Source organism: Notamacropus eugenii, chromosome X (genome assembly GCF_028372415.1).
Source record: "Notamacropus eugenii isolate mMacEug1 chromosome X, mMacEug1.pri_v2, whole genome shotgun sequence".
In the NCBI taxonomy this organism is placed as follows: Eukaryota; Metazoa; Chordata; class Mammalia; order Diprotodontia; family Macropodidae; genus Notamacropus; species Notamacropus eugenii.
The window spans coordinates 79,747,649-79,767,747 of NC_092879.1; the positions used below are offsets into that span (position 1 = coordinate 79,747,649).

At 42.3% G+C, this 20,099-nt stretch overlaps 2 protein-coding genes across 4 annotated transcripts in view; both read left to right on the plus strand.

Moving 5' to 3' along the window:
* Positions 1–2,314, plus strand: part of LOC140515231 (connector enhancer of kinase suppressor of ras 2-like) — a 570,766-nt gene extending 568,452 nt beyond the window's left edge. The window contains exon 24 of the mRNA XM_072625828.1: positions 1,297–2,314. The gene's annotated coding sequence lies outside the window, so the exon portion shown is untranslated. The remainder of the gene's footprint in view (positions 1–1,296) is intronic.
* Positions 2,315–3,574: 1,260 nt separating this feature from the next.
* Positions 3,575–20,099, plus strand: part of APOOL (apolipoprotein O like) — a 116,729-nt gene continuing 100,204 nt past the window's right edge. For 2 of the 3 annotated variants that reach the window (XM_072627190.1, XM_072627188.1), the window contains exon 1: positions 3,583–3,691. In XM_072627190.1, coding sequence (XP_072483291.1) covers positions 3,677–3,691 — 15 coding nt within the window. In that variant the 5' untranslated portion in view covers positions 3,583–3,676. Of the gene's footprint in view, positions 3,692–20,099 lie in introns of all 3 variants that reach the window. The other variant, XM_072627187.1, reaches the window with a different exon arrangement.

The window sequence follows — 20,099 nt, forward strand, 5'->3', positions numbered from 1 at the left end:
TGTGTGTGTGTGTGTGTGTGTTGTAACTGTATTCAGTATATTTCAAATAATTGGACATTTCCATGTTTTGATTCTTTGGATTAATTTATCACCAGTGACTAGAAAACAAATCTTTCTTACCCAAATTTCAATCCTAGTCACTGCTCCAAGGAACTCAGTGAAAGCTGCTATGCTGTATAGGCTTAGCATTCATTAAGGATTCCTTATTAAGAAGCCCAAGCATTTCAACTGATTTGAGGGGGGCGGGGGGGGAGAGAGAGAGAGAGAGAGAGAGAGAGAGAGAGAGAGAGAGAGAGAGAGAGAGAGAGAGAGAGAGAGAGAGAACATGCAGTGGTATTAAGAAACATTTTACTTTTGACGATGATGCTGTATTTGAAAGAGAAGTCCTGTTATCATGCCTAGTTTATTAAATAAGTGACATGCTCAGATTGGGAACCTGCTTAGAAATAATGTTTGTGTGTAAAAATGTATGGCACCTGTGTGGTATGGTTTACACTTTACATACATAAAGTATGATGTGGACTACAATAATATTGTTTATTCAGGGGTTAGAAACCACACTTGAGAATGGATTTCAACCTGTAGAGTCAATTCAATCTTAGAAAGCTCCAAGAGTACATTATGGGAAACCTGCTAACTTAAGAAGGTCTTTATGGCCTCTTCCAAATGAACACCATTATCACTATTTCTGTAGCAATACAAACCACACTTGTCTCTCATCAGGACTGTTTCTAACAACAGGTAAATCTGCTATTACGATTACACACTGCTACTATTACTATTCTTACCACTACTGATCTGTCTGTGGCACCTAGGATCATGGAGACTTCATGATTTGTAGACATTTTTGTTTAAGGATTATTATATATATGTAATATGTATATGCATAAATACATATACATCAGGGGTTCTTAACCTTTTATGTGTCGTGGACCCCTTTATAAATCTGGTGAAACCTATGGACCTAGTCTCAGAATCATGCTTTTAAATGAACTAAATATATGATTACAAAAGAAACCAATTATATTGAAATGCAGTCATCAAAACATTTCAAAAAAAAAGTTCACAGAGCCCAGGTGAAGAACCCCTGATGTACATATACATATATAGTAGAACTGATTTTTGTGTAATATCATTTTGATTCATTGACTGTTTTTCTTTTGAGTCATTGTCCATTTTAACTGCACAATATGTGGCTTTTAAAGTAGTTTTATTAACAAAAACTTCGCGGGGAAAAAAACAACAGAGTTTGAATTCTCAGTTTTCAAACTTACTTTGTCTGTTTTCACACTACAGATATTTCAAACCGATCTCCTTTCATTATCTCATCAGCTATGAATGAAAAAAGAAGACAGCAAATCATCTGATTTTGCTAACTGAGAGACTTGGCTTGTATTATCTTTTCAACATGGCTAATACAACATTTCATAAAGTTTCGGATTTCTTTAACCAACAGAAATTTTAACTTTTGTAGCTAGGATGTATACATTTTTTAATTCTTCTCTTGATCCATTTCATCAATATGAGCATTTCCTTCCACCCGTACAAATTGTAACCCATCCATGCCTTCTCTTCCTGTGGCATTCTAGTCCTTTCATAAATCCTTCATCCTGGATCTATCCAATTCATTGGAAGCCTTCCTGTAGTGCTTCTGACATTTCATTGGTCCAAATGCAGCGCTCGAACTGTCCATCTGTTATTCCACTTTCACCACATGACCAGTTTGCATCCTCTTCGGATCATACACTTTCTTGATGATGTCTTTATACATTTCATAAAGTTTCCATCTCTCTATGATCTCAAGGTATATTTCTTCTCAACACACCATCACAATTCCATACTCCAGACAGTAAGAAACAGAATCCTAGAAGGTGTAGATGCTACAGAGATAGGAAAATGTTATCGCTTTGGTTTTAGGAAAAAGTAAATTTCAACCCCTGGATAAAACTTTAAAGTATTCTTGATTTTGTATTTGTACTGTATTGACAGTTATTCACTAAGATTATATAGGCTTTAAATGTTGGTGATTTTCCCTTTTTGCTCTTCAAATGAGTTCTGTGTTGTAACTGGCTGTATTGTTTTCTATCACAGATTAAAGTGTTAACTTTCGTGTGTGATAAAATTTCGTGACTCGGTATCGTCACTGTGTGTTCTGCTCATTGGGTATGTACCTCTGGGCGCACCGCTCACAGCCCCGTAGTTGCGCCGCTGCCGCCGCTGCCGCCGCCCTCGCCCTAATATTAAGAAAACAACAAAAAAATAGAGCACCTGGTTCTTTTTTCTCCAAAAGCAAAGTGTCCCCAAAATGAAGCTTGCGTGCTTTTGAAGGAAACGTTCCACCTCCATAAATTCAAGAAATCTTTTGTTTTAGGGGGTTAATTGTAAGTTTCCATTGTAATCGGTTTTCCAAAAATCAGAAACCAATCCAAACTGTAACCCCAAGTACGTGGCTAGGTAGTTTGAGTACCTCCCAGGGCCCCTCATTTTAAGTTATCTGTCAACGTTACGTTCCTTTTCACCGCACACCTAATAATAACTCCCTTTGTTGTTTGTTTTATTTAGCACTTCAAGGTTTGAAAAGTGCTGTCCTCACATCACTTCCGTGGGGTAGGCAGTGCAGTTCTTACTATCAATGTTTTTTGGACGAGGAGACTAAAGCCCTGACAACGTAAGTGATTTGGTCTTGGTAACACAGCTAGTAAGGATCAGAAGTGGAATTTGGACCCAGCTGTCCAGGCACTAAATACAGCCGTCTCTAATAACCCCAGAATTTGGATCCCTTTCCCTTTTACTTTCCCCCAAGTTTAACAGAATGGACTAATTGCCTTGGTTTGGTTTATTGACGGGACCATTCCGCCTAACAACAAGTCTGCCCTCAGGCATAATAGTGTGGAATGCCACAACCTTTTCTTTAGCAGCTCTAACAAGCCTTTTATGCGTTCTCTTTCCTACAAAGGCCGAGCAAATTCGGGCCTACAAATCCCATCCTATCCCATGCCACCTGCATTTCTTAAGCCAGCGGACAAACGCCAGGTGCTTATTGTTAGGGCCTTAAGGAGTTAAGGACTGCTCAGGAGCATAGATGGAGAAGAACCATTAGGAGCAAAAAAAGAAGGCCCAGCTAGGGTGGGAGTCCCACCCCATCTGAGTGGGAGGGCGGCCGGCTCCGCTAGGTCCGCCCCTCCCCGGGCCCCGCCCCACCCCAGGCCCCGCCCCGCCAGAAGCCCCACCGGCGCAGGCCAGGGACCAACTTTAACATTATCAGCGCCGATGGGAACCAGCTGCCTAGGGCTCATTTAGCGCCCTCCTGGCACCGAAGCTCAAGGCTGGCTCCCAGAAGCGGGCAAACAATAAGGGCACCCACTCCTTGAGCCCAACGAGGGAAGCCCCATTGCCAGGCTGCCTTCTCTAGGACCGAGAAGGTGGCATGGAGGGAAATGGAGAGCACTCTCAGGCTTCCTCTTCCTTTCCTGACTCCGGGACTGGAGCTGAATGGTTAACCACGTGGGCTCTGAGCAGCCCAGCGCGGGATGGGGGAGGAAAAGGGCAGGGCGGAAGTGGGGAGGCTGGGGGGAAGGGGACCAGAGGGCGGGGCCTAGCCCAGAGAGTAGCCGGCGTGTCCCTCTCGGCTCCCCGTACAGGAAGCCCGGGCTGGAGAGGAGGGAGTCACCCGGACATGGCGGCTGCGGGGGTGAGTCTTGTCCCGTTCTGCTCCTTTTGGCTTTGTTGGCGGGGCCCAGAGACCCCGCCGGGGCGTGGTCCGAGAGCCAAGGCCCCAGGGCGGGCGAGGCCCTCGAGGCGAGGCGTGTGGAGCTTGAATGGCGGGCCTCCGAGGGTGGGGGTGGGGTGGGGAGCCGCTCCCTGGCCTTGACCTCTCCCCATTCTCCTTGTCCTCCGAGGGAACCACCTCACCCTGGAGTCGGCGTCGCTCCCAGTTTCCCCGTGCATCCCTCACTTCCCACTTCCCCACAGCTGAACTATCCCAGGCAATGGAGGCTGGGAGGAGAGAGTGGACACCAGACTGTCGCCTTGCGGAGCTTGGCTTTGGGGGAGGAGCGAAAGGGAGACCATTGGGACCATGAGTCAGCCTATCCCCGCCGCGCTTTTGGGAGGGGGTTACCTCGCACCCGGCGACTACGATTTGGGTGGGGTTTATTTCGGGGAAGACAGCCTGCAGGGAGACTTCGCCGTTCGTCCATTAGCACAGTTGAGATTTTTCTGGAGAACCTTGTGGCTGGGAAGCCATTTGCTTCCGTGAACTGCTCCCTAATCCTGGGAGCTTACACTGAGCTCATGTTATCCCCCATTTTAGAGATAAGGAAAATGGAGGTAGAGATTGGGCCTTGCGCAAGGTCGCAGTGACAGATAGTAAGTGACCCAAGCAGGGTTTCACACGGATCATCTCCTTCTACTCGCTCACACCGCCTTCTTGCTGTGGACCTAGCCTAAGTTTACAGCAGGAGGGCTCGCCATACACTATTTTGACAACTGCGTACGTAGGCCCTCTTTCGGGGTCCATATCATGGGGAATCAGCTTCTTCACCAGAACACACCTGTTATAGTATTATCAGGATCATCTTTATATATAAACTGCCTGCCCAAGTCATTGGGCAGTTTCCCTCAAAGCAAAAACCTGGACTGGTTTGGGGACAAATAAAGTCTGGTAAGTTTTGGTAACACTTAAGAGGCACCCTTCTTACTGTCTCTCCCTTGTTTTTCCCCCCTTCTCCTTTCTCCATAAACAGTCAAATTCATAATTCAAGACTGTTCTCTTTTTTAAAAATTTTATGTCTGAAATATGATTGTTAGTTGAAACCCAGACAAATTAAATCCAGATATTGAATGCTCTTGTACTTCAGTACATCTGAATTTAGGGTTACTTTTCCTGTTTGACAAGGTTTTTCACAGCACTGTTAACCATCCATATTTCTAGTGTAATCAGTCATAAAAACATGAGCGATAACGTCTAGATGGCCAAATCTTGTAAACATTCCTGAATGTTCTTTTACTCCGTAAAGTAATGATCTGAATATTTCATCAAAATTTTTACTCTGGCCTCTGCAAGGCAGTCTTTGTAGACCAAACTATTGTTAGGCGTATTTGTGGATGTGGCTAAATATTGGTAAATTAAATCTGAGGTTTAAAAATTGTTTTGTCAAAGATTCAACTGCTCCTCAAAATGATGTCTGTCTTATTTGTACTTGTATATGGTGGTCCTTTACAGCGATATGTTAAAGCTTACATGAATTTGTTGCATTTCAGAATCATGAAAGTGTTTTCTGTTAGTGAAAATTTTAAACAACCAATGTGATTATTGACTGGGGGGGGTGTTTCTAGTGTTGCTGTGAAAAAGATACTTTATTAAAGTATTGTCATTTAAATTGGGATTTGACTCTTAATGCTTAAAATCCTTATGACAAGTTGTACTCCGTGGCAAATAATAAAAGTTTGCTGATGAACTTTGAGCTTGCAAAAACTAAAAGGCTTAACCTATTGCTTTGATCTCTTGGTCTTAGAGCTGAACAAAGTGTGCTGAAATTAGTCATTTTTTTCTATAGCACTTAAAAGGTTCAGAAAGTAAAAAAAAAAAAACAGAAACCTGTGAGGTAGGGTAGGACAAGTATTGGTATCCCCATGTTACAAACGTTATGAAGTGATTTGCCCAGGCTCACAGTTGGGATAAGAAGCCAGAGTTTCTGTCTTCAAGTCACTTTTTCATGCTTGGTACATATGTTGGCTCCTTCTCTCATCCTTCCCCAGAGTATAGGTGGGATCTTATCATTTTGGTAGATCTCATAGTCAGGCCCCTCTTTCCCTTCCTGACTCTCAGCAGTTTGATTTATGACTGACTGGGAGGCAGGGTACAGAAAATACAGTTTTCAAAAGAAAATTAGTTGGATAATCTTAAAAAAGCAACACTAGAGGCACGTCTTAAATGCTTTCTGATGACAGTGGGATTGAAAGAAGGTGGCAGCAAGCTGCATTCCTCCCTAACACTTTTTCACCAAACCCCCTGAATAAGGAGTAAAAGGCAATATACACAAACAGGCAATTGAGGCCAGTCTTAGCCTCCTTAATTCAATTTAGCAAGTGTTTTTTCAGGGGCAAATAGTAAACATTTTATTAAGCACCTTAGGTCTCCAAGGAAGGCGTTGTCCTAGATGCTTTGGGTACAAAGATAAATAAGACAGGTCCTGCCTGGAGGGTTTAGTCTAGCAGAGGTAAGAGGTGTTCTGCATTCCAAAGAAAGAAGGCAGTGAAACACAGAACAATTCTATATTTACACATCTGGAAAACGTGCAAGTAGGGTGATAAAGAAACTAACTTCCAGAATGTTAGAGAACAGTGGGGAAAGATTTTAAACCTCCTCTTTCCAGTGTTCCTAGGGTGGAGGAGGTCAAAGTCTCAGTATGTGGGTTACATCTGACTCTCAAGTTGATAGTAACTCGGTCTACCTCCAAGACACGCCCACCCAGTGTTCCATGAATATTTTAATATAAATTATACTGAAACATACAGACGCAAGATAGGGACAAAATTCTCTCAGTTGAGAGGATGCAGAGATCATTTTTTGTGAGGAGATTAAGGCTTCATTAAGGAAGCAATTTCTAAGCTGGCAAGCAAGGGTTGGAGAAAAATTCTCTTGACCCAGATAGAGGAGGCAGTACTTTATTTCCAGGTTTAAGGTCAAAAATAAGAGTGGGCAAATCCCAGAGGACAATGTATTCTAGTTTAGCAGAAATAATGTAAGATTGGAAAGGTAAGTTGAGGCCAAATTGTGAAGGGTTTCTAATTCCTGCCTGAAGAATTTGGCCTTTATTCACTACACATTTGGGGGTGCTGAGGATTTTTTAAGAGAGTGACTTCACAACTGTGATTTCCAAAGATTATTTTGGTGTGTATATTAGATTGAAGTGGGCGGGAGTTATTGACAGTCTTGAAACATATTGGGTACCCGAACTAAATGGGGTGGGGTTAGACTTGACAGAATTTATCAAATGAATGTGAGGATTGAAGGAGGGGGAGGAATCAGTGTTGGAATCAAGGTCTTGCACCTGTCTGATGCTACTGACAGGAAGAGGGAAGTATAAAAAGTAGCAGAGACTTTGGGGGAAAGATGATGGCTAGGTTTGATTTTTGAGTTTGCAGTCTGCTCTAGATCCCCAGTTAGAGGCACTTAGGAGAGATTGGTGAGGCAGGATAGCATAGTAGATACAGATCTGGGCCAAGAGATGGGCAGACCTGAGTTTGAATCTCTCCTCCCCCTCCTTCAGTGACTCTGCACAAACTACTTAACATTGAGCCTCAGTTCCCTCATTTGTAAAATAGGGATAATATTAACACCTACCTCACAGGGTTGTACAAGTATATAATAAATGAGATAAGTATGTAAAGTGTTTTGCAAACTTTAAAATGCTATGTAAATGTTATCTCTTGTTAATTATAATTTAATTGTAACTCATTATTAAGAATAGATTGGCCTAGCACTGTGCTAGGTTGAACTGTTGCCAAATGTGGCATTGAAAATTGAATTCAAACCAAAAGGTTTTTCCAGCGGCACCTCATTTGGGCCCATAAGCACGATTGCACGCAAGGATAAGTCAGGCTGAACACACTTCGGAGCTGCTATTTCCTTGCTCGATCCTCAAAACAACATGAAAGGAAAAACCCTGCACCTGCCTCACGTGTTCTGTAAGGTCTTGGGGGTTGAGTCAGAACATTCCTTTCCCCTGGAACATAATGGAAGGTAATGGGCAACATTAGTACTGAGCCTGCTCACCTGCCACCCGTGGAGATCCAAAGTGAAACGAAGACCTTATCTTCCAGAAGCTCATACCTTATAGAGTTGGGGGGAGGGCCTATTGATAAGATAGTAATAATAAAAAGTTAATAATTTACCAAGTAACTTGGGGTCAGGAGTACTAACAACTAAACTAATCTAGCATTTCCCTTAAAATGAGACCTAAGTGAGAAAAGGAGAGCATTTCTTGGGGGGGGGGGGGGGGTGATGATACAAGGCAGGTGGCAGAATGTGTCACTGAGTTATATCTAAGGACCATATCGGTTAGCACTGAAGAATTCCTCAAGAAGTTTTCTGTGATCTGTGGTTTTGCTTCTGGGATGTCTGCCACCTTCAGGCACTGGTGCCTTGACTGAGTCAAAGTCCTGAGAATTCTTTCACAGTGAAAGTGGATGGAGGTACAACATTTCTACCCACCCCTGACCCCTTTATCCTCTAGGTTTCTAGGAGGTGAGCTGCCCAGTGACTTTGTACTTCATGTACCTGGTGAGCGGGCCCCACATCTCCAAGACTGTGTATGGACACCAGAAGTTGTCTTTGGCCTCTGAGAAATTTAGAAGAATTTGCCAACATGAATATAAAACTTCAAGGAAACACATATCTAGTGCAAAATAAAAGACTTTTAGATTGGTTTTTATTGGTTCTAAATGCTACACAAAACATTAACATGAGAATAGTTTTGTAGGGAGGAATACTCAGCCTTGGAATTTGAAAGGCCCTTCCAGGTCATGTGTTCCAGCCTCTTGGCCGGCTTAAGTGTTTCAACCACATATGCTTCCTGGCTTTATTTTCTGTATAAACATGCAAAAGAGGTTAAAAAAAGAATAATAAAGACAATTAAACATGAATGAAACCAGAATCACGAGCACCAATTCAATCTACCATGCATTTATAAAGTGCTTGCATACATGGCTCTGAGAATAAGGAGATAAAAATGAAGAAATCCCTGCACTTGAGGGGTTATCTTCTCCTGTGAGGAAACTCCCCATACTAGGATATACACAATAAGAATTTCGGGGAGGGGGGCCACTAATGACGAGGAGGACCAGAAAGGTCACGTCACTTTTAGGAGATGGCAATTGAACCAACCCTTTATGGGAGCATGGGGGTCCAGGGGAAACACTGTGGATTTGGGGGACAGCCTCCAATTTGGAGGAGACCTCTGAGGCCATCCTGACCAATCCATGCTAACAAAGCAGGAATCTCTTGCGCATCTAATCAACTAGGTGCTCCTTGTCTGATTTCCTGGAAAGGAGAATACACCATGTGCCAGAGCAGCCCAGCTCACTTTCACATAACTCTTACTGTTTGCAAGTTTTGTGTACGTGCAGCCTCAATTTTCCTCACTATACTCTCCACCCTTTGGTCCTCATTTGTGTTTTCCAAGGCCAAGCAGAACAAGTGACAAGTTTTCAGATGGTTAAACATAGCTGACATCAGGCCTCTTGCCCTCCCATCCGGCCTTCTCCAGGATACACATTTGCAATTCCTTTAACCCACATTGAGGTTTGGAGGAATTATTGGTTTTCCCTACCACATAGCAACAAACATTCTCTCGGTGGGTGCCTTTTGTGGTAAATCCAGTAGCCATACCAGAAAACCAGCAAAGTAGAAAACGGATATAACCTGAAGCCAAATTGAGTGGGATAGCAATTGAGGGGGTACTGGATGGTCCTTGGTCTCAAATGTTCATAGATACAGCTGCTGAGTGGCCCAGAGTGCTTTCAGTTTGGAGTGGTTCCTCAGATCTGTAGAGGATCCCTGGCTTCCATTGAGAATCCCTTCCCTGATATGTGTAACAGCTGAAATACAGGCCCTTGGAGTTCACTGCAGCCTAGAGACCAAAGTTTGGTCTTTTTTGTACGCAGAAAGGCTTCTCACTTCCTTGTGGGCACCGTGAGATTCCTCAGTCATTTGTTCTGTCTTGCCCTTCCCTGCCCCGCCCCCCAAGGGTCAGAAGGCAAAAGTGATTACACTTTGTATCAGCCCTTGGGCCTGAATCTGTGAGGAGACTTTGTGTTCTGCCTGCAGCCTCCTGAAAGGGCTGAGGGGGGCCTGGCACTCTTGGGTGGGTGCTTGAGCTGGTGGCTTCTTTAAATTGGGGAGGGGAGGGAGAGATTGGATCAATCTTGGAAGTTCAAGATCAGTGACGAACAAGAATCCATGGTGCATTTTTAACAGAAAAACTGTATAAATAGCACATATGCATGCACATGCGAACACATGGAGGGGAGCATGGTATAGTGGATAAAGAGCTAGCCTGGAAGACCTGGATTCAAATCCCTCCTGTGACTCTAGCTGTGTGACTCCTGGCCAAGTCAAATAACCTTTCAGTGTTTTCTTGCTTTTTGGTCTCAGGAACTCTTTACACTTGTAAAAATTAGTGAGAACTCCAAAGAGTTTTTGTTTATGTAGGTTATACCTGTGGATATTTTGTGATAGAAATTAAAACTGATCAATTTTTAAGTATTAATTTATTTAAAAAAATAATAATAAACCCATCCCATATTAACATAAATAACATTTTAAATGAAAATGACTGTTTTCCAACACACACAAAAATTAGTGAGAAGAGTGACATTGTTTTACATATTTTTACAAATCTCTTTAATGTCTAGCTTAATAGAATTATGATAGCTAGCATTTAAATAACATCTTAGGGCCTTGCAAAGTGCTTTACAAATATTGTCTTATTTGATCCTCACAGTAACTCTGAGGTAGTTGCTGTTATCCCATTTTACAGATGAGGACAAGTTAAGTGACTAGCCCATTGTTACACAGCTAGTAAGTGTCTGAAGTCAAATTTGAACTCAAGTCTTCTGACTCCCATTCTGGCACTCTACTTACTGCACCACCTAGCTTTGTGACATGTTTTAGTTGAAATATATGAAGGGAATCTGGCTCCAAACAGATATGTAGTTGAAAAAAAAAGATTATTTTGGTAGTCAGTAAACACTTAATAAGCTCCTCCTATGGACCAGGCACTGTGCTAAGCACTGAGGATACAGAGAAAGGCAAAAGATAGTCTCAGCCCTTGAGGGGCTCACAATCCAGTGACGGAGATAACAAGCAAACAAATACGTACAAATAAGCTACATACAGGATTAGTGGGAAATAGTTAACAGAAGAAAGGCATTAGAAATAAGAGGGATCAAGAAAGGCTGCCAGGAGAACATAGGATATTAGCTGGGACTTGAAGGAAGCCAGGAGGCAGACATGAGGAGGGAGGGACATAGTAGAGAGGAGTGGTGGTGTTTTTGGAACAGCCTACAGGCCAGTGTCACTTGATCAAAGGGAAGGGGGTGGGGAGAGATGGAATTTGTAAGGTATAAGGAGACTAGAAAGGGGGCTAGAGGTGGGTGGGTTATGAAGGGTCTTTAATGTTAAATGGAGGATTTTGTATTAGATCCTAGGGGTGATAGAAAGCCACTGGAGTTTATTGAGATTGGAGATGATGTGGTCAGATGGGCACTTTTAAGATAATCACTCAAGTGGCTGACTGAAGGATACACCGGGGTGGAGGGAGACTTGTGTCAGGAAGACCAAGCAGCCAACTTCTTCTGTAGTCCAGGTGTGAGGTCTTGAGGGCAAATAACATCTTAGTAGTATTAAGAAGATAGTTTTGACTTCACAAGGTCCCCTGTGTCAAGGACTTTCAGGGACCACACTTGAGAAACAGTACTAGGCAACTCTCTTAGACTCAAAATTGGGGAGGATGTACTGACCTACATTGCATGAGGGGCTTTACCACCTGGGAGTTCCTTGGACCAATGAAATCACAACTCTAGTTCAATATGAATTTTTTTTTTTTACTAAAAATCGTGCAAATTATATGGCATATATGTATGCAAGAGAGGTGAACAAGAACTTCAGTGGTATAATACTTCAGAGATTTATCTATTCTAAAGAAAATTTCTCTACATTTAAATGAGTGGGACATTCGTCTGAGAGTTCAATGCAAAGCCTCCCCCATTTCTCTCCACCTCAATTTCTCCTCTCTCATATGAAGAGACTTCAACATTCATATTGATGAATCTCCCTCAAATGCCTCAACTTGCTAGTTTTCAATCCAAAGTCTTTGGTCCTTGTGACCATTTTCTTCACTCTCCCTCAGCTAGGTCCTGAGATGGTCAGACTCTTGGTTTACTTACATGTGCATAAACTCCAAATTCCATTATCTGATTATAATATTTTGCTATATCTTTCCCTGTGCTTACAAACCCTAACCCTATTTTTCATCCTTGCCATGACTTCCAAGCCATCCACCCCTCAAAGCTTTCCCATTCCACGTTCCTGCTCTGGCTACACTATTCTCCATTCCCAATCTTGATTTCCTCGGTGAAACAGTTTAAATCTACACTATCCCCTATGCTTAAATCCCTTTGCTCACCCCATTCCCTACCCCATGCCCCCTTGTCCTATCATTATTTCCAACTTGGAATACTTCTAGCATCTGCTTCCTTTGCTCTTTTCCATGTGCTGCTGAGCAGAGCTGTAGGAAATCATGAAACTGCTCATTAGACCTGCTACAACTTTATGTTATGTCATCTCAATTAGATGCTCATTGGAATAATTAGGCAATCATTGTACTCTCTCCTCATTGATTCCTTATATTCTACCACAGAATTGTCTGTCTTGCATGTCCTCAAGCCTCCCACAGCACCCTTCACCCTCTTAGGAGAGCAAAATCAAGGCCTTTCGTGGAGGGCTCCCTCCTTTCCTCTTCTGCCAACCTTCATCCCCTACTAGGGCCTTTATTCCAGTCTCTTTGCCAAATCCTCTACATGTGCCTTCTCCTCACTTCTACAAATCCCACCAAAGTTTACACCATCCCCACCTCTCACCTGGACGATTGCAGTCACCTTCTAACTGGTTCTCCTGTTTCAAGTCTCTTCCTGCTCCATCAAGTCCATCCTCATCCAATCAGCATCCCAAATGACTTTCCTGGAGTCTAGATCTGACTGGTACTCTGGGATCAGGTGTAAAGTTCTCTGCTATTTTAACACTACAACCTGGGCCCTTTTTACCTTCCCATTCCTCCTAGTGACTCCTTTCCATGCCCTCTAGTATCCAGTTATACTGGTCTACACACTGTTCCACACATGTGACCCTCCATTTCCCTGCACCTTTATTCAGGCTTTCTCCCATTCTTGGAATCATTCAAGGCTCAAGTCAAACACTACCAAGGTCTCTCCCAGGATTTTTTGTCTCATCCTCCTCTCCACCCCACCGCCAGCCCCACCGCCAGTTGTAACTTTTTCCTTTAAGGTTATAATCCCTCTACTCTCTGCATCTTGTAGGTACCTATTAATTTCCATGTCTCCATATTAGAATATATACAGGATTTGAGAGTTGGAAGGGCCTCTCTAGTGAAATCTCCCTCACACATTGATATTGAACAGATAACAGTAGACAATTGGTGGCACAGGGGACTGAGTCCCAGGTTCTGTCAGGAAGACCTGAGTTTAAATATGGCCTCAGACCCAAGTCACTTAACCTCTATTTGTTTCAGTTTTCTTATCTGTAAAATTTGAGATAATAATATCACCTACCTCCCAGGGTTGGTGTGAGGTTCAAATAAGATAGTTGTAAAGTACTTAGCACAGTCCAGGCACATATTGTTGTTTGGTCATATCAGTCATGTCCAACTTTTTGTTCAGCCCATTTGGAGCTTTCTTGGCAGAGATACTAAGAGTGGTTTACCATTTCCTTCTCCAGCTTATTTCACTGATGAAGAAACTGAGGCAAACAGGGCTGAGTGACTTACCCAGGGCCACACAACTAGGAAATATCTAACATCTGATTTGAAATCAGGAAGATGAGCCTTCCTGACATCAGGTCTAGTGCTGTAACCACTGGGCTACTTAGCTGCTGGTGGCCCCTCCACCCCTACCCCCCTGCACTTGGTAGGTGCTTAATAAATGCCTTCTTTTCCTTCCCTTTCCCTTGTCTTTCTTTTACCCAAAGGAATCCCCATTATGATATGTCCAATAAGTGGTTGTCCAGTTTCCACTGGAATTACCTCCAAGGAAGGGAGAGCCCCACTATCTTTCTATGCAGCTCATTCCCCCTATGGGCAGCTTTAATTGTGTCATTGTCTTCCAGCCTCAGTTGGCCTCTTTCCCATGACTTGAAGACAGCTATTTTGTCTGTGTCTTTCTCTGCCCTCCCCCGCCTCATGTTCTTTCCAGGTTAAATGTGTGTGGTCACTTCAACCACTCTTTTCACTTCATAGACTCCAGGTTCTTCGATATTTCCCCCTTTACACTCCAATTGAGGTGCCCAGAAATAAACAGTACTCCTGATGAGCTAGCTATAATAAGGGTGGAGTAGAGTAGGATTATGCAAACCAGTAAAGCATTTATTACAGCTTCCTAAGTTCCCAGTACTTCTGAGAAGCTCTTAATGCAGTTAAAGTTTGTATTAGTTTTGGGGGGTTGCTATACCACATTGCTGACCCATATTGCATTGTACCAACCACTCCCTCCCCCCCAATCCTTTGCAGAGCGGTTGCTGTCTGGTCATGCCCCCCTTGTCTAAGATCTATGAAGTTCCTTATTTCTGTACATGATTTGAAATTTATCCCATTTGAATTTCATCTTTAATAGATTCAGCCCATTTCTTGAGCCTGGCAAGATCTTTAGGGACCTTGACTGTCATCTAGTGTATCAGTTTTCCCTCTCAGCTTGGTGACATCTGCAAATATGATAAACATGCCATCTACCACTGCTTCCAAGTCACTGATAAAAATGTTCACTGGCACAGAAACAATCACAGATCCCTAGGGTGCTTTGACATTGAACTGGTAACAACTACTCTGAATCCAGCCATCCAACCAGTTCTGAATCCAAGTCATATTCTTATGAGCTCTGGCACCCTGGGCGAGTTACTTCACCTCTTGGAGCCTCAGTTTCTTATTCTGTAAAGTGGAGATCATAATAGAACAGGCTCATCGTTAGGGTCCAAGGAGATGTAGTGTAAAACCCTTTGCCAACATCAAGGCTTTGTGTAAATGCTAGTGGATATTGTTATCTGTAATCCATAGCTCTCCTATCATTTCCACAAGAATAGTCTGGCTCAAATCTAGGTAAGGTCCATCCACGGCATTTCTCCCATCCACTTAATAGTTTTGTAATCCTGTCATAAATTAGGAATTGAGATTATTCTGGCAGGACCTAGTGTGCTGAAGCTAGACCAGCTTTTTGTTAGCATTGCTCCCCTTTCTGTATATTCCACAACCTTCTGTTTAGTGAGCCTCTTAAGAATTTTTCCAGGAAATGAATTTAAACTTACTGACCAGTAATTTGCAGATAATGTTCTTATCCGTTTTAAAAAAAATGTGATAAGATTTGCCTTTCTTCAGGCTTGTGGCATCTCTCCACTCAGGAGGCAGCTATGGTAGCACAGTGGATTTGACCTCAGACGATTACTAGCTGTGTAACCCCTGGGCAGCTCACTGAACCTCGCTGTTCGTCTCAACTTCCTCAGCTGCAACATGGGGACAGTCATTAAGCACCTGTGTGGAAGGGTTGTTGTGAAGATCAAGAGATGATATTTGTATTTGGAGGTACAGAAATGATAGAAATAAGGAACTTCACTGATGTAAGACAAGGGAGGCATGGCCAGACAGCAATCGCTCTGCAGAGGATGGGGGGGAAGTGATTGGTACAATGCAAGCTTGATATTTGCCCTGTAATTGGCATATAGTCCATGCTGTATAAATACTTATTCCTTCCCTCCCCTCCTGTTGTCCATGATCTTTCAAGTATCACTAGGGGATAGCTCAGCATTTTACCTATAAGCTTTTTGAGGACAGAAACTGTTTTTGCCTTTCTTAATACCCTCAAGCACTTGATGATTATCTCTAGACTCAGCTTGGCTCACTGAATAAAGCACATCTCTACCTAGGAGGAGTTATTGCTTTGCTTTCTTCTTGATTTACTTTTAGATTATTTTAACAGAAAGCAAAGAAAAAAAAAGCTGCCTTTAACAAAACAAACCGGGGAACTCTGGGAGTTTTCGGGTTTTGTTGGGTTTTTTTTCTTCATACTTTAAACTCCAATCCACCCTGGAATCCTGGAGAGTGATCTCATTTTCAAAGGGAAAGCCACCCCTGCTCCCTTGGTGAGGATATTGAAAGGGGGAGCAGTGGCGCATAACCACTTCCTTAACTGATTATCTTAGAGAGCCAGGAGGCCATTGTCAACTGTCGGCTCAAGTGATTATCTTAAGAAACTGAAAATTTAGTATGAAACAGAGAAAATAAGAAAGACACCACGTGTGCTTTTTCACCACTGCTTTTAAAGGAGCCTGAGTAGGTCTAGAAAGAAAAATGATTTGAAGAATTAACTGAGGGAACTTTTCTTATTACCTCAGGAGTTATCTTTAGGCTTTTGAATGCAAATCCCAAAGTCTCTAAGGATTGCAGTTTTAAGAGACATGTAAAACAAATTATACCAGGTGGGGTGTCTCCTATCCCTGTGTTACTGTAAGCTAAAACCAAATTTGCTTTTTTTTTTTTTTTTGGTTGCCATATCATACTATTGACTCTTTGAGTTTGTGGTCCACTAAAACCTTGAGATCTTTTTCAGATAACTTATGCAGTCAGCCCTCCCCCCTACCCCATCTTATAGTTGTGAAGGTGATTTTTCTAAAACCCATATAAATTTACATTTATGAAGTTTCATCTTCTGGAATTTGGCCCAGGGTTGTATTGCCTATTAAGTCTTTACATCTTGTTACATCTTCAGTTTTAGTGCCTTTCTTCCCCCAATTTTATGTCATCTGTAGATTTGATAAACATATCATCAATGACTTTATTCAAGTGACTGACAAAAATGTTAAGCAACACAGCGCTAAGTAGAAATCTTTGGGGTACCCTACTAAAGACACCCTTCCAGATCCTTCCATGACTGCTCTTTGGGTCTAGTCCTGAATGAATCTCTATGCCCCATGTCTTCATTTCCCAAAGAAATAGCTTGAGAGATTTTAGTAGATGCCTTGCTAGAATATAGGTAAGTTGTATGGAATGGATTTTCATGAAGTAGTGATCTAATAAAACTGTCAAAAAAGGAAATTAGTCTAGAACAGCCTGTTCTCAAAGATGCCATACTGACTGCAACTGTGGCTTTTTAACCTCTTCAGTAATGTTATAGAATGTTGCTTCAATTCAAAGTCAAGTTCACTGACCTATGATTTCGTTATTCTCTTGTGGATTTTGTTTTTTTAATTAGAGCAATGTTTTCCCCTTTTCAATCTTAGTAGCACCCCTCCCATTCTTCATGATATTTCTACAGTCAGCGCAAATGGTTTAGCAAACTCTTTGGCCATTTCTTTCAGTACATTGAGATGTAGGCTGTTGGAGCCTGGTAAATGGACCCTATTCTGTCTTCTACTATGTGTTGCTATAGGCCCATCAAGTCTAGGCAAAGTGTTCATAGCCTATTCCTGACTTTCCCCCAAAATGACTGTTCTTAACTTTATTTACCAACCTGAGCTTGATTTTTTCTGAGCTCTTTTTACAGATCTATGGCCTTCTTCTGTATTTTGTATTTGAGGTCTGCCCTTTCATCTTTCATACATGTCTTTTTAAAATTGAAGCTGGTTAGTGAATCCCCTGTGCATCCATGTTGATCTCTTTAAACAGCTTCCTCTTTTCTTCTTCCTCAGAAATCTGTTTGAGAGCCCCCATCCTTCTGACTTGACTTCCCCTTGAATTTTAGGCCCATACCTTCTCTGAAGCCTTTGCAAATCTAAGTCTGTTAAAGAGTTCTCCCCAAATCTAAGGGTAGTGGCAAAATGAGTCATTTTCCTCTCTTCTATCACAAATTCTTAGATCAAATAGTTACCTTCTCTTAGTGTGTTGATGATTTTTGTCTCTATTGGGCAAGCTGAGATCCAAAATAGACTTTCCCTTCACTGATTCCTTTTTCATTGAAGGACAACACAGCACTCTCTATTTATGTCATTAAATGTCTATATATCTTTAAAACTTGTCAGAAAATTAATTGTCTGCTTATGGTACATGGAGAACTCTTAAGAGCATATAGAGAGATAATTGAAGTCTCTCGTCATTACTATATCATGCCTCAACATCATCCCTGTAATATTTTTTCTAAACTTAATCAATTTCTTCCTTCTCTTCAGGTAGCCTATAGCCCACAAACCTTGAATGTCCCCTTGGGTTCTGTCCTTAACTCTGCTCTCTTCATAGTCTTTCACTTGGTGAGCTCCTCAGCTCCCATGGAGTCAGTGACCGTCTCTCTGCTGATGATTCTCAGATCTTTTTCTCTAGCCTAACTTCTCTGCAGACCTGTAGTCTGGCATCTCCATCTGATGACCAGAAATCTGGAACCGGATAGCGTCTCGATATTTGAAACTGAACCCATCCCAAACTGAACTCATTATCTTTCCTCTCACACGCTCCCATCTTCCTCGCTTCCCAACTACCGTTGAGCCATTCTCCCAGTGACTCAGGCTCATAACCTAAGTCTCATCCTCAGTTCCTCATTCTGTCTTCCCACCCCCACCCCAGCTAATTTGTTGATTTTACCTTATCATGTCTTTCACATAAGCTGTCACCAGCCTGACTCAGGCCATCATCACCTCACACCTGCACTATTGCAATAGGCTGCCTCAGCTGTCAAGGTGATCTTCCTGTTACCTCCACCCCTACTCCTCAATAAACTCCAGAGCTACCTGTTTTTTCCATAATCAGATAATAAAATGCTCTGCTTGCCATTCAAAGTCCTTCATAACTTGCCCACCTATCCCCTCATCTACACACACCTTTCCAGTCTTCTTACACCTTTGTGCAGTTTAATATCATGACTAAGGCATTTGGGACACCTTGTTAACCGCTCTGAGATCAACAAACTGCTTTCCATATGATGCTTATTTGATCTTCACAATCCTATGAAGGTGTTCTTATTATCTCCATTGTTACAAATGAGGTAACTGAGGCTTGTGGAGGTTATATGACTTGTCCATCCAGGATCACACAGCTAGCGTCTGAGGCTGAATTGGAACTTGGATCTTCCTGGTTCTTAAGTCCAATGTTCTATCTATTGCACCATCAGCTTTCTAAGACTCTAAATCACAGGTGAGTTTCTGAACTGTATCTGTGAAGGAAATTTCCTTACCAAAGGCTTCCCCTATGATCAAATCACAAACTCCCTCCCCCAAAAAGATATCTGTCCAGAACTCTATTTCAGCCATGGATTCTCTACCCCAAATCTCAGTGATTTCTTGGATATCTGAGTTGCTGTCTTGAGCATGATCACAAGTTCACTTTGTTTATTACACATCATTTGGGCATTTGTGGGGAGATGAACATCTGGAGAAAAAAGACTTACACACTTTTTTGAAATCCCCTTTTATCTTCACATGACCCATTCATATTGTACATAGGAAGCTGATCACTCAGTGAGGCTAATTTAATTGAAGGTTTTCTAATTTAGGAAGAAAACATGAATATCAAAAAGTTACAACAGATTACACTTTAAGTGGATTTTATTTGTAAACTTCTTTCTCAGTCCTAGAGAAAATAGGAGATAAAGCCCATTTCTTATCCTCTCCTATTGTCTTTATGCCAGTGCATACAAATCAGAAAGCATTTATTAAGCACCTGCTGTGTGCCAGCCACTCTGCTGAATGCTGGGGATCCAAAGAAAGACAGAAAAAGCCCCTGCTTTCAAGGAGCTCAGAGTCTAAATGAATGAAATAACATGAAAGTAGCTGAGAACAAACAAGATCCTAGAGGGGAAGATATTAGCATTAAGGGGGAATTGGAAAAGGTTGCCTGTAGAGTGTGGGATTTTAGCTGAGATTTGAAGAAAGGAAACCCAGGAACTCATGAAGTGAAGAGGGAGAGAATCTCAGTGGAGGGGCAGTGAAAATAAACTTGAGTCCAGAGACAGAGGGTTCTGTTGGAGACCAGTGTCACTGGATCCCAGAGTTCATGGAGGGGAGTAAGCTATAAGAAGCCTGGGACAGTAGGGAGTGGAGGGCTAGATTATGAAGGACTTTGAATATCAAACTGAATTTTATATTTGATCTTGGAGGTGATGGGGAGCCACTGGAATTTATTGAGGGATGGCTGTTGGGGGGACGTCTAGACCCATGTTTTAGGAAGATTGTTTTGACAACTGAGTGAAGGAAGTGAGGAGAGACCAGTGAAAGGGAGACCAGTCTGAACAGCTGGCTCTTGATATCAGGTGTGGGGTGATGAAAACCTGCACCAGAATGTGGTGGCAGTGTCAGAGGAGAGAACAGGACATATTCAAGAGTTGTTGGGAAG